We start from the raw sequence: 13,751 nt of genomic DNA, 5'->3' as shown, positions 1-13,751 counted from the left end.
TACACACACACACACACACATACACACACACACACACACAAGCTTCTCACCCAGCTGTTGATTATGTCAGTTCGGGTACAAATAATGCTGCTCCTGGCTCTGGACCGAGCCTGAAATATGTATTTAAAGCAGCTTGAATTCCTGAGTATGCAGATCAGTTCAGACCTCCATTCACACACTGACGCCCGGGCTGTCACAGTGAATATGTTTTTTAAAGTTAGTTTTATTCATAAGGTCTCGATTTTTAACAACAAACGTTGACTGTGGTACATGAAATTTTATTTGCGTGTGTCCTTGCATGTCTGAGTCGTCTGCCGCTCTCTGACAAACTTCCTGTCCAGACAGGAAATCCATTCCTGCGGTGTGTGTTTGTCAGTCTGGGAGTGTGCGTGTGTTCTTACGTGTGTGTTTGCGTGGAGACAAACAACAGACATGTCATGGTATCTTACAATAACCGTCTGTGGAATGCAACCCACTTCCCCTGGTACTATCACTCAGCTCCAGTCTGGTCCATTATGTACAATAAGTTGTTCAGCAGCGTTCGTACCGGAAACATTAAAGTTATTGAGTTCTGCAACAACAACTAATAATGTCTGTGTTCTTACTTTTTAAGCAACGGCTCAGGTCCGATGGGTTAGTTTTTATGAAGATAGGGTGTTGAAAATAAAGGCTTACACGAGAACATCTAGTAATATTCCACCATTTTGATTTTAGAATGACAAAGGTCCTCAGAGCTGAGGTTAAAGGACTTAACGACCGACGTTTCTGTAGTGTAATAGGAAAGTTATGCGTGATGACTTGCACAACAGATTTATCCTTGTTGGGATCAGGAATTTGTCAGAATAAGCTGTTAGAAACAGTTTTCCCTTCAATTGAACTTAAAGTGATGTGCTCAGTACCCCCTCGATTAGAATACAGTAGATTTAACTGGAAGTATTGCTGGGTGATGTGGCCTGAAAGGTCCTACTAAAAAAAACAACTACAATTCTAAACACAATGTAAAGAAATTACAGTATGGATGTTCTGCCAGAGACGTCTATGTGTTGTGTTGCGGCGATATCTATGGAAGCTGACATGCTAACCAGCTGGCAAGAGGTGATAATCTGATTGTAAACAACAGCAACTCTCCTCCAGTTTGGACAGAGTCAGCTATTATGACTGCTGGCTGCACTACCACCTAACGTCAGCTGCGGTTAGCAGCAGTAAGCGGCTATTTTTGGAGTTGAGATGAATTCGACAGGTGGCCAGTTCTTACATCTTGCACCTTTAAAATAACGTCACTGTATTTTTAGGTTATATCCCAAAACACAATATTTTGACATCTCCTCTAAAGCCCTTATAAATGTTAGTATTTTTGACCAAATACCTCGATATTGATATCAAGACTATTGGTGATTTTTGATAAATAATCAACAGTATGTGGATACAATGATTAAGTGGGTAAAGGCGAGTATTAGAACAAGTAGAACAGTCAGAACTTTACATCAATTGACTGTATTGCAGCCTTTAAAATCCTAAAAAGACAACACTTATGCCATATCAAGATATAACGAAATCTAGATATATAGTCTTATATCACTATTATAACGTTATAATATCGTTATATTGCCCAGCCCTAATTGGAACCACATATTTTGCACAAATTCTGTATATATGACAGGAAACTAATACATTTATGTCTGAAAAAGGAGCCTTCATTCACAAATAAAGTTCAGCAATTTATTATTTAAACATACCAATATTTACACTACACAACCCCAAAAGGCAAAATAGCAAAGTAGCATTCAGGCAACCATTTTTTAGCAGAGCTCATCCAGCAAACAACAACTTAGCATGGCAAAACTGTACACACACAAAAAAAAACATTTACAGTCGTAAACAAACATTTACTGTACAAAGCAAAATGTGGATCAAAATCGAGCTCTTGAAACAGAACCACTTGGTCTCACATTGCATGGAAAAAAAAGGATTGTTGTTTTGTGCCGATAGAGAAGAAGAGGCCTCCCGTTCTTAAAGCAAGTAGTCTCTTTGTGTCGTTCTTCAAGGGCCAAAGCATTAGATCGCCAAAGTCCAAAGCCTGAGTTCATCCGTAATAAGTTGTGTGGACAGTGCAGGACTCATGAGCCTTTAATCTACATTGTACATTACAGTGCTGGTGTTGCAGCCATACATTGATAGAGCCACATAGTAGGTCCTTTTTGGAGTGAACTGATATTCCTTCAGTGCATCAGCTAGAACCAAACTGACGTCTTTGCTTTGGTCTGATCAAGAGCTGCAGGAGAGAAACAAACAAGGTAAAGTTATTGTTGTGCAATAAGTTGAATACATGTGAAGATTGTGTTGAATTTGTCATGTAGTATCTACCTGAGTCATACACCTCCAAGGATCCATGGAGGGCCGAGGGCGTCCAGGTGACAGAGGTAGCCGCGACGGGGCTGTTGCTGCTGGGCTCCATCTCCGTCTTCACCCCCTCGCTGTGCGGGGAGCTCCCCGCGCTGGCAGTCGGCTGGCTCTGGCTCCTCACACCGGGCAGCAGCAGAGGATTAAACCTGGGATCCAACGCTGCACTGTGGGTCGGGTATGAATGGAGCATGGGGTGGTGATGCCGGGTGTGGATGTGTGGGTGGGGGTGTGGGTGATAGACGTTGTGGACGTTGGGGTAGCCGCTCGGGCTTTGGGGGTTCAGGCTGTAGGTCCAACTGTCGGGTAGGGCGGCGGGAGGAGGGAGACTGGCCTGGGAGAGCACGTGGTCGGCCCAGAGAGATCCGTCCGGGTGGTTGAAGGAGACAGGGCTGGAGGAGAAGTCTGGGTGGACCGAGACGGACACGGATGGGAGGCAAGAGCCGGCCTGGGGTGGATAGGTTGTATTCCACACTGAGCTGCTCTGACCCTCAGATACAGACCCATCTGAAACAAAATCACAAAGACTTTAACACACAAGTTCAGTGTTTAAGGATAATTTTATTGAACATTTTCCTCTCTTAGGCTCACCTTTCCATAAACCAGTGGTGCCTGAACCTGACGCCTGAGTCGTTCTGATCGGTTTGCTCTCGCTGTTGAAGGTGCTGGACTGACTGAGCGCCCTGGAGAAGTGCTCATCCACCACGTCGCCAATGTCGCCTTGGAAGTAGGTGAACAAAACACACCGGGAGCTCAAGTACTCTGCCTCCGCCGGCTGAGTGCCGTCCTTCAGCTCTGAATCGGACGTGGATCTCCGGCTTGAGTCGGCTCCTGGCAGTGGAGGACCCTGCCGGAGGCCTTGATCTCTGGAAAGCATCCCTCTTCCTCCTCCTCCATGCTGCTGCTGCTGCTCCATACACTCCTGCATCTTATTGTAAACACTCAGTCTTCTCTGGAGACAGAAATAGAGAGATTTACTGACAGATCCAATCAGGAATAAATCAATTTCTATGTGTTGGTGGTGCTCAAAATACTGTTGTTTTCCAATAATAAGTAATACATTTCTTTCCTCTGGGAGCAGAATGGGAGTTGTGTGTGTGTGAAAATGAGTTTCTTTTTTCCCATACTGCATTCCAGCTATTTGTAAAGCTCAATGTGCCTCATCCACATTCCTGAGTGGCTGACATGGCTGTCATTACATCACCGTTTGACCGCACGATTAATAGTTCCGTGTCATTACGCGTGACCTGAGGCGAATAACGAGCTTCATACTGGAATTTAATCATTCAAAACTGACACTGAAGTTAAAAGAGTGCGTTTGTGAGGCGTAAAGAAAGTTGGAGAGGTTGTCCGGAACAGAAGTCAGACGATGTGGAAAAATCTTTTAGTTAAAAAGTCCAGAAAAAGCTCCTGTGGTAACTTAAATTTAGCGCATGGTTACTCCGACTTCATGAGAAACTTAGCGACCTGTTTTTCTTCTTATTCTGTGTTTTTTATTTTCTTTAAACATTTTTTTTTTTTTAAAAAAACATAAATAACTTCTCCCACCACATAAGTTTTACGCACAGCTGTGTAACAAACAAAGCGTCTAAACTCTCCAGTAAAAGTCTGCTGCATGTCTCACCTGTTGTTGCTGGTGATGGTGGTTATAGTATGTCGCCTTGTACGCCGCTGCAGGGAGGTAGTGCGCTCCATAGCTTTGGTGGTACATCACATCCAGGCAACTCATAGCGCTAAATAAGATGGAGAAAGTCGGAGGAGAGAAACGCGCGCAACAGCAACACCACCAACAACAGCCGAGGGCGACTTCTGAGTCCACTCCTGATGAGACTTCAGACGGGCTGTATCCTCCGAGCCAGCGGTGCCTCCATATATGCCCAAACCCATACAATAGCCATGTCGTCCAGTTTGCATACAGACAATGCGCCACCCGCTGTGCGCTCCACCAGCACCACCCGGGGCCACAAAATGGATCAAAACGCTATGAGACAAACACACTGTATCCTAAAGGAGAAGAGGGAAAAAAAACTCTTCTCTGACAAGTTTTCAGAGCGCTTCTGATTGGGTGAGTATTTCTCTCCCTCCTTCTCTCTCTTTCTGTTTTGGAGGGGAGTTATATTTAGAGAGGGCTGGGGCCGTTTACTCACGCCCACCGGGGAAGGGCCTGCACGGACCGGAGGAGTTTAGCAAGGCAGCGAAGCGACGAGTCTGAGGTTCTATTCCCTCTGGTGGCTCTCATTCATTTAAGTCTAATGTAGGAACGTATTCCACTGTGGGTCTCAGTTTATAGAGCTAATAGTCCAGAGACCCCTGACCTCAGGACTGTGCGTCAGAGCGCGTGGTGACCAGGATTTTAGAAATATTTCAGTCAAGTGTCGCTCTACATAGAACATTTTGACCACACTCATAAAAAATATTCTTTTAATAGTTATTTGACATTAGAAGTATTTTGCTCATTCAGTTAAAGGGCACTACATAGAAATTCAAACTCAGAATTTTAATATTTACAACATTAATAAGGTAATAAGCCAAACTCAGAAATATTTATTTTACCATTACTGAAAGAAACAAGCTGTTCTCAGAGGAAAATAAGGTCTCCAGAACACTGTTTGAAGCTAGAAAGGTGGCAGGGTCCGCCACATGTAAACAAAGTAAAACAGTGTGAAATTGTGTTGTCCTTTAAGGTCAGTTTGTTTATTCAGTCATGAAAACGATTTTTATTTAGTTTGTTTAGGCATAAAAAAAAACAGTCAATGAAGATATTTCTCTTCTGATTTAAATTCCTTCCCCTAAACTACAGAATGCACCTTTAAAATGTAAATGTTATTACTTCGTCTTGAGTCTAAGTACCTTTCCAGGAAGTTACCACTACTTTGTGGCACGATGTGACCGGGAAATATGTTGTGATGCAGTGTGATCTGGAGACACTCAACATTTCAGTATTGGTTTCTTAGATCAACTTAAAATGTTAGGATGATTAAAGGAGCATTATGTAGCTTTAGAGAAGAAATTCAAACTCGGAATTTTAATATTTACAATATTAAAGAGGTAATAATACAAACGAAGAGAGAGAGTTTGTTTATCTAGGTTGTTTAGGAATGCAAAAATCAGTCAGTGAAGATCTTTCTCTTCTGATTTCTTCCCCAAAACTACACAGTGCTCCTTTAACTGCACAGTTATACTGTCTGTAAATGTAATATCCCATCATGTATTTTGTTTCAAGGCTTTCTCCACACTCCACAAACAAAACTAATCCTTTATCAATTAATGTATGTATTTGCTGGCTTAAAAACAATCACAATTTGAAATACTTTATTCTTAAGAAATGCTGGAATCAACATTTGAAATATCCACCAAGTGTTTAATTGTACAATGCAGACTTCCCCACGAGACACTCTTTATAAGATTGGATACTCTCAACCAGGAGTGGACAAACTTTATCCCTTCAACCACCTATTGCATTGTGTTGTTAAGATGTAAGATGATAGGCCTCCTAGAATCCCAGGTTTCTTTAATTGACTGCCTTCCTTTTATGAAAAAAGAAGTAAATTAATAATAATAATTGATCCTACATAATTAAGGATCCTTTTCCATGAAAAAACATTTTAAAAATGAACATTATTAGGAGTTTTAGGAGCTTGAAACATCTGGTGGGACAAATTTTAACTTGGGCAGCCCTGCTCTAAACAGTCATTCCCAAATTTAAGAATGACGCGACCTTCTTGTTATTAGAATTGTCTTCTGGGGTCCATCCAAACTCTTTAATCACAACTCTGATCAACACACAAGACGAATGAAGATGGGATATTTGCCTAAAATATTTTTTATATCATAAACCACAACAATTCTATGTGAATGCGGGCCTTAGACAATGCAGTGCAAATTAATAATACACATACAAGCAACGGTTTATAAACTTGCATATTATTCAACCCATGCAAACAGTTACAACTCCTCGTCCTTGACGCCACAAACATGTTATTAAACTCCCTTGTGTTTCAGTTCTGATTACTTTTTTAAATGTAAACATTAAATTATAATTACTTTACGGTAATTCCAAACCTGATGACAAAGAGGAAGGAGGAAGGAGAAAGGGGACATGACAAGCAACAAAGTCGAAATCCTTCAACCATTCAGCCTCATTGCTGCCATGACATACTCTGACTGTTGGTTGTCAGCGTTCCCTCTTTGAATGAAGCTCCCTGATTGACTGAGTTGAGCTGTTTGCTGCCACCTGTTGGCGAGACTGGTGACATGACACAGTGTCAGTTTGATCCCTCAGGAGACCTGCTGCAGGATACACAACCAGAACATCTGTAACAGGAGCACATGAGCCAAAGTGGGAGATGTGGATCTTTAGTAAAGTGAACAGAAAGTAATAAGGACCATTTGCTGATGATGAAAAAAAAATGTGGGCAGACAGTTACATTTATTATAAGTTCATTTACATATTTTTATAAAACCTGGACGGTGAACATTTGATGTAACCAATTCCAGATTTGTTGCCATTAATGTGTCTATGGCTATGCATGAAGACATTGAGATTCTTAATATTAAATATTTATTGAAAATTAGAATTTTTTTTTCAATAGTTTCCAGTTCATGTGACCCATTGACTGAAAAATCAAATCGCAAAATGTCTTCTTGTACTGGTTGAATGAGACATAACTCTTTTTTATTGGATTTGAGTGCTTTTTAATTTTTTTGTCAATATTTTTAATGGAAATTCATTATAATTTTCAATAGTTCCGGGTCAGTTTCCAGGTCAGAAATGGAGGGTTACTTTACTTTACTTCACTTATTACCTGCTAAACAATAATCGAGGTATCAAAATATCAAACAAATGTAACTTGATTACTTTCTCAATACCAAACATATGAAAATAAAGACTAAAGAATAGAAATATCAATAAAATTACTTTATTTATTTTTAATTGCGAGTGTGGTGTATTTGGTGTCACTCAAGATCATCACGACGTTATAAAGAATCCAGACCCCTCAGGTGATCTGGGACAAGTACACTGTTCACAGGATCAAAAAGCAAGCAAGGTGAAGCAGCTTTTAGCTCTCTGCTCCTCACCTGTGGAACAACTAGCTCCCTGCACACCGGAGGTCTGCTAAAACTGTCAGCTCATTGTGTTAAACATGACTGTTCACTGTGGCTTTCATATTAGTAGTTTCATAACTTCTTTTTATCAGTGGCACTTGTCTGCTGTGTTCCTGTGAGACCTGGGCTGATGAGTTTAGTGTTCAGAACTGTGCAGGAAGTCAACGGAGAGAGTTACTCCCTTTGGCGTGGACAGACCTTTTACATGCAAAAAAATGTTACATAACACAATAAAGGAAAGGCAAAAAACCCAAAAGCATAAAATGACCTCTGACAAGGGAAGTGAGCATTGATCATCTCGTTCCAATGCCATGTTCTGCTGGGAAACCTTGAGTCCTGGCATTCACGTGGATGCCTCTTTGACAGGCACCACTCACCCAAACACTGTTGCAGACCAAGTACACCCCCTCATGGCAACATCAATCCTTGATGGCAGTGGGCCCCCCAGCAGGACAATGTACATGCAACACCGCAGAAACTGCTCAGGAACATCTGAGGAACCTGATAAAGAACTCAATGCGTCGAACTGGCCTCGAAATTCCCCAGATCCCAATCCAATGGTGCATCCGTGGGATGTGCCAGAGCAAAGTCCCATCCGTGTTGGGGCCTCCATGGATCATTCTTGGCTCAGCCTTGATATGGTTCATCCAATCATGTGTCATCAGCAGATATTTGCACTGTGTTGACATCAAGGTTTTTTTATTATCTGTCTGATATGTGTGCCATCTACTGACCTTAACCTGCACTGCTAGGTGGCATTACAGGAAACACAATTATAACAGGAGGGCAACATTATCTGACTGCACAACAGAATTTGACACAAGACTGGTTCATATCTTATACTGCACCAATGACAGTGAGTAGTAACAGCATGTGTTGAAAGATATGCAAGTTTACAGATTGTTGTGTGGGTGTGGATGCATTATTAATTTGCAGTGCATAGTCTTCGGCCCACGTTCACAGAGAATTGTCGTTGATTACGTTCAGGCAAATACTTCATCTGAGTCTCATGAGTTGATCAGAGTTGCGAGTATGTTTCTTGGAATACTTGAAGTTCAGCTCTCATCCCTGTTCAGTGATAATATACCAAAGTGCTGTATCTCAATGTCAAACCTTATTTCATCTGCAGATTAATCTTACCATTCAGCCCACCTCAGTGCTTACTAACTGTTCTTTAAAATTAAATTCTCTACTCTGCAATGTGTAAGAGCTCTGCATTGACAACTAAAGCTCCTGAGACTGAACATCTTCAGCCCCAGTGTCATCCTTGAGCTCTTTGTTCACATTGGTGTAAGGCTGGGCCTGGATACATCACTCCACCCTCCATGGCCGTCACCCCTGCCAGCAGCCCTACATCATTTTTGATCGCCAACAAGATGTGGTGAGGAGCAATGTGCAGATTCTTGTTGTCATGGCTGGCCTTTCCTGCAAGCACCAGAACTTCACTGCAGAGGTGCACTCAAGCACAGGTGCCCCTCGTTTGAAATAATTGGCCTTCCTGAGGTTGCAGCCTTCTAAGAAAGTGTTCCAACTGCCCATTCTCCTGTCAATTCCCAATCAGATTGAGTCAAGATGGAAGAAAAAAGTGTGAGAAAATACTGATTCAATATGCAGGGTAATTCCAGATAACTGCAGTAACTATACTGATTCACAAATCAAGCCAAAGCGATTAAAAGAGCTGATGTGTTTGATATAAAAACGTGCAGAAGCTGGCTTTTAAATATTTAACTATGAGCGCTGCCTGCATCTTATAACACACAATTCCACAAATAACATCTCTAATCCCTGTCAAGTTACCATACCAACATTTTATTTATGCTCACCATTATTTTTCAATGTCTCACTTCAAATTCAAACAGGATTTTGCTGCAGAAGCACAGAGTAATAAGATTAATGACTCCTTGTAGTTTTATCTTTATTTGTCCAGTCCTGTTGCCAGAATAAAATGTTGGCAGTTAGCGTTTCTGCGAACCTGATACAGAATGTTCACACTTGTACTTTTACATTTATGTCAGCTGACTCAAAACATGATCCTTTTCCAACCCAACCAAGTGGTTTTTGTGCCTAAACCTAACCAGATCATAAGTACAGCATTGTGACAACATTAAATTGAAAAGCGTAACTAAAAAAAACTAAAGTTGGTACCTAAAGAAATGTTTCAACATCTATTCTAGTGACTGGGTTTGGGATAAAATGTGTTTTTGTACAAGTCAATTAAATCATATTTGAACCAAGGGCTGTTAAACTTATGACTGAATACGTGTAATTAGTCACTACACACACTGTATACTGAAAACATCCTCCCATTTTCATCCCCGCACACCGTACATCAATCCATCATGTAGTCACACTGATAGGCCTTTTGACTTGTCACAGTAGGAAAAGCACAGGTGTTACTAATGACACCAACGATGGATGCGCTCTGTTCAACTGCTGCAGTAAGCCAGTAAACTGAAGCAGCTAAATGAAATTCAGTCATCATTCATTTTATCATTTACACCTGTGCTTTTCCTGCAGTCACATGTCAGAATGTCTTTCCCAATTTTACCCCCCTTAACATGTACTCCACTTTAAAACACAGAATAGAGGCGTTTCGTTCAAAGATCCATCTGAAAATAAGATTAACCTTCGCATTTAAAGTGGCTGAAGAAGTCAAGTTACTTTATAAGCATAGCTGCTCTGATGTCACCATTTTTTTCTCTTCTCATTCTCACCTTCCGTCACTTTACATTACCCCATTACACTGTGGAGTCGGGTGAAAGGTAAATGTTTAGCAAAGACAACAGGAAGATTTATTATTTATTTCCTGGAACAGACCTGGCATGCTGGTTGCCAGATCTTGATGGGACCCCGGAGACGGTGGCGGGTGAGTAACAGTCATCATTTTCACTCATGTTTCATTCGCTTTGATTTCACAGAGGGAGCGTGAATTATTCAGTCGCAAGCCGACGATGCGATTAGACGCCGTGGAAGTGGGGCAGCGTTTGGAGAGAAAAGGAGTTATTCAAGAAATACAAAAACATTTTGATTGTATTCTTTCGGAGGAGCTCAGATGAAGGCCCGTGATGAGAAAATTAGTTTTGCTAGACAGTAAGAGTGGAAAGAGTGTATCTTCGTGCTCCTTTTTAAATTTCTGTCCAAAAATATCAAATCTCTCCCCCCAAAAAAGTTGAAAAACAGTGAGTGGAGTAGATTTGTAGATAACAGTCAGTGTCAGCTCCATAAATCATTCAAATCCTGCTGCTACCTGCATGTCTTGACCTGACAGATCGCTCAGTGCGACAGCACCAGCAGACAAAAGAGACTGATTATAAAATTTTGCAGAGATGGCAGAGTTAGTCTCCATCTAATGTTTTCACAGAAGTAATCTGGTCCCTTGCTGCCTTCCCTTGTGTTGGAAGTGGGGCAGTGGAGCACTCAGTGTGATGCCTAAAGACAGAGCAGGAAGTATCAAACCGCACGGGTTTATAGCACTGTCGCGTGCGCACATTCATGCAATCATAGTGCACATTACAAGAGACAGAGACACACAAGTTCTCTGACACAGACGCTGGACCTCGGGGGTTTTCCACCAAACATCTGGAGCAGCCCGTGCCTCCACTCCTCCGCTCCTTAATGAGGCACTGAGATGATTATTAGTGGATGTTTTAGAAGGGGGGGAACAGAGGGAGGAGAAGGGAAGGGACAGAAATTCAAGTGGAGTTGGAGATGTGTTTGCTTTTCCCTCAAAGAACGAGGGGCACCTCCAGTGTTTTAGATCTAAAGATTTTTCACACGTCTAATAAACTTCCACTACTTTAGATCACAGAGACGTTTAAGAGGAACATTGTTCTCTGGGAGGGAGGAGGAGGAGGATTTGGGGATACATCCCGGGAAAGCATAAAAAACAGGTCACAAGTGTTGTGTCCCAGATTTGAGTCTCAGAGGTGGAAGAAAAAAAAAAGATCTCCAAAAAGTTCAACCATTACAAAACAATCTTATGCACTATAAGGAAAGTGCTTTTTGTCAAACTCCTTGCATTTTCTTGCCAAATGAACAGATCTATCATTTTCAGCCCTCCTGACGAGGCAGGTGTGGATTAACGCTGAGTGCTGAGGATGATGGTATCTCACATTAAGCAGACTGCCGCATCATGAGTTTTGTGGTGCGGTTGATGTCGTTCTTTCGCCCCGGAGAGAGTCGGTAAACACACACCTGCCTGAGCCGTGGACGACCTGAAGATGATGATGATGATGATGGCAATGATGAGGAGGAGGATGCACAAGGCGCCTGTGCGTCAGGCATACAAATGAACACAGGTTTGCACGCGTTGATGTCAATGAGCTGCAAGAATTTGACAAAATTTGACAGAAATTTTGCTCAAACTCTTCCATTATTTCACACATACACACACAACCACACACACACACAACCACACACACACACACACATGCTATCTCTGTGTGTGCATTCAGAGGATGATTTAATGCAGTTGCTACTTCAGTATGTGAGAGGTGGGGGAGGAGCGCAAACATTAAAGCCTAATTATGGAACCATTAGCGCATCTTCAAGTGCGTGTAGTGATGCAACATGAGCAGATTTTTATTCACTGTTATATTCAGAAAAAATACCCTCTACTTACTGCACATACGACAAGATTCGCCTCTAAAACTGGAGCACGAGTCTTGATGTATTATTCAGTTTAAGTGAGACACAAAACAACATGGTGTGATCATTTGCATTGTAGCACCAGTCTGTTTTCTAATGAGCAAAAGACAGTCATTTGTAAGTTAATGGAAATGGAATTTCGATGTTAAATCAAAGGGAAAAAAAACAGTTACAAGAGCTTTTTTTGTCAAACAAAAGCGACACGCTTTCGCCTTTTCATTATCTCAGCGATCTCACATATTCAGTTTTAATTGTCCTGGCCATTATTGCACATTTTATAAATGGAAATGAGAGTTTTAATTGCAGAGACCAGACAAAGCAAAGCACTTCCTTCACAGTGTGTGCGCCTGAGTGTCTGACACTGTCTGTTAACACAGTGACCAGTGGATATTGGGTTTCCTCAGAGTCACCGTGCTGACCTTGCCTAAAAAGCAGATAATTACTTGGTCCATCCTCCAGTTTTAGCTCATATTCTGCGTGTACACAGATAAAGGAAGCTGCCCAGGCTGGCCAGCACGAGTTAATGAGATGATGGAGGCTCAAAGACAGGGTCATGTTGATGTGTGTCCTCCATTGAGGGTCAAATTGGGAGGAATTTTCCTTTTAAACAAAAGCTGGACGTGGATTTAAATGTTCAATCAGAAAATCCACAGCAAATTGGGAAAAATGTACTATTAATGCAGGAGATTTGGGTTCATATTTTAGATATGTGTGAAATTAAACATACTGGGTCCTCGCGCTATTACTTATCGAAGCCAAACTTTGATGTCAGGTTTAAACAATGACACACGGAAGACTGTAGATTACATTCATATTATCTGTGACAGTAAAATGCTCTTCAGCAGAGGTAAGACTGAATGAAAAGCACAACGGGAAAAAATAGAGACACAGAAGCTTCTGTTGCTGTGCACCTTGAGTGAAAATGAGGGACAGTCTGAGCACTTTCAGGGCCCTGGCTGAGATTTTTCTTCACAAAACTAGTGATATCACTCCAATATAATGGTTAATGCTTCATGATTATAAACAGATTGTCTTATTACTTCTCTACGAGATATGAGATACTAAATCGAGACGATATCCATATAAAAAGAACCACGATCCACTGCATGTCTGCTTCTGTTTCAGTCTTTCTAGATCTTACCTGCTCCCTTTTCTAATGAAATCCTAAGTTTTTGCTGTTTGTTGTCATATTTTCACACACAAAGCCATTAATAAAGGTCAGTGAATACATTTAAATAATATGGTTTGAATTCTATGTTACCCAAGACTCAACATGAATTATTCTTAAAGATAAAATATTAATTTAAAGTAATATGTGTCCCGGGAACATGTCTAGTGTGCTTCTGACAAGAATATGCAGACCCTTCTTATAATAACTTTTAATCATTTATTAAACAGAACCAAAGTTAAATGCACAATATCTAATGTCTACCATTAGGGGTCTGTCTATCAAAACAAAACAAAAGACATTTGGCGAGTGTTGTGTGGGGAGGCCCAGGAGGAGAGAGCCAGCTCTTCTGGAGGAATAAACACCTGGAGCCACAATATCACTGCATGTATGTTTGTCAACTGCCTCATTAACAAAGCTTCTCACTTTG

At 41.3% G+C, this 13,751-nt stretch overlaps 1 protein-coding gene across 1 annotated transcript; it reads right to left on the bottom strand.

Moving 5' to 3' along the window:
• Positions 1–1,769: 1,769 nt before the first annotated feature.
• Positions 1,770–4,214, bottom strand: vgll3 (vestigial-like family member 3). Its single transcript, XM_073474123.1, has 4 exons — positions 4,025–4,214; positions 2,992–3,352; positions 2,365–2,907; positions 1,770–2,272 (listed from the first exon to the last, which is right to left on the bottom strand). Exons 1-4 carry the CDS (start codon positions 4,127–4,129, stop codon positions 2,232–2,234), a joined length of 1,050 nt encoding a protein of 349 aa, XP_073330224.1. The 5' UTR covers positions 4,130–4,214; the 3' UTR covers positions 1,770–2,231.
• Between the last annotated feature and the right edge of the window lie 9,537 nt (positions 4,215–13,751).

This window comes from Pagrus major, chromosome 9, assembly GCF_040436345.1.
Source record: "Pagrus major chromosome 9, Pma_NU_1.0".
Classification (NCBI taxonomy): domain Eukaryota; kingdom Metazoa; phylum Chordata; class Actinopteri; order Spariformes; family Sparidae; genus Pagrus; species Pagrus major.
Note: the sequence above shows the minus strand (reverse complement) of the source record. Positions and strands in the feature narration are given on the sequence as shown.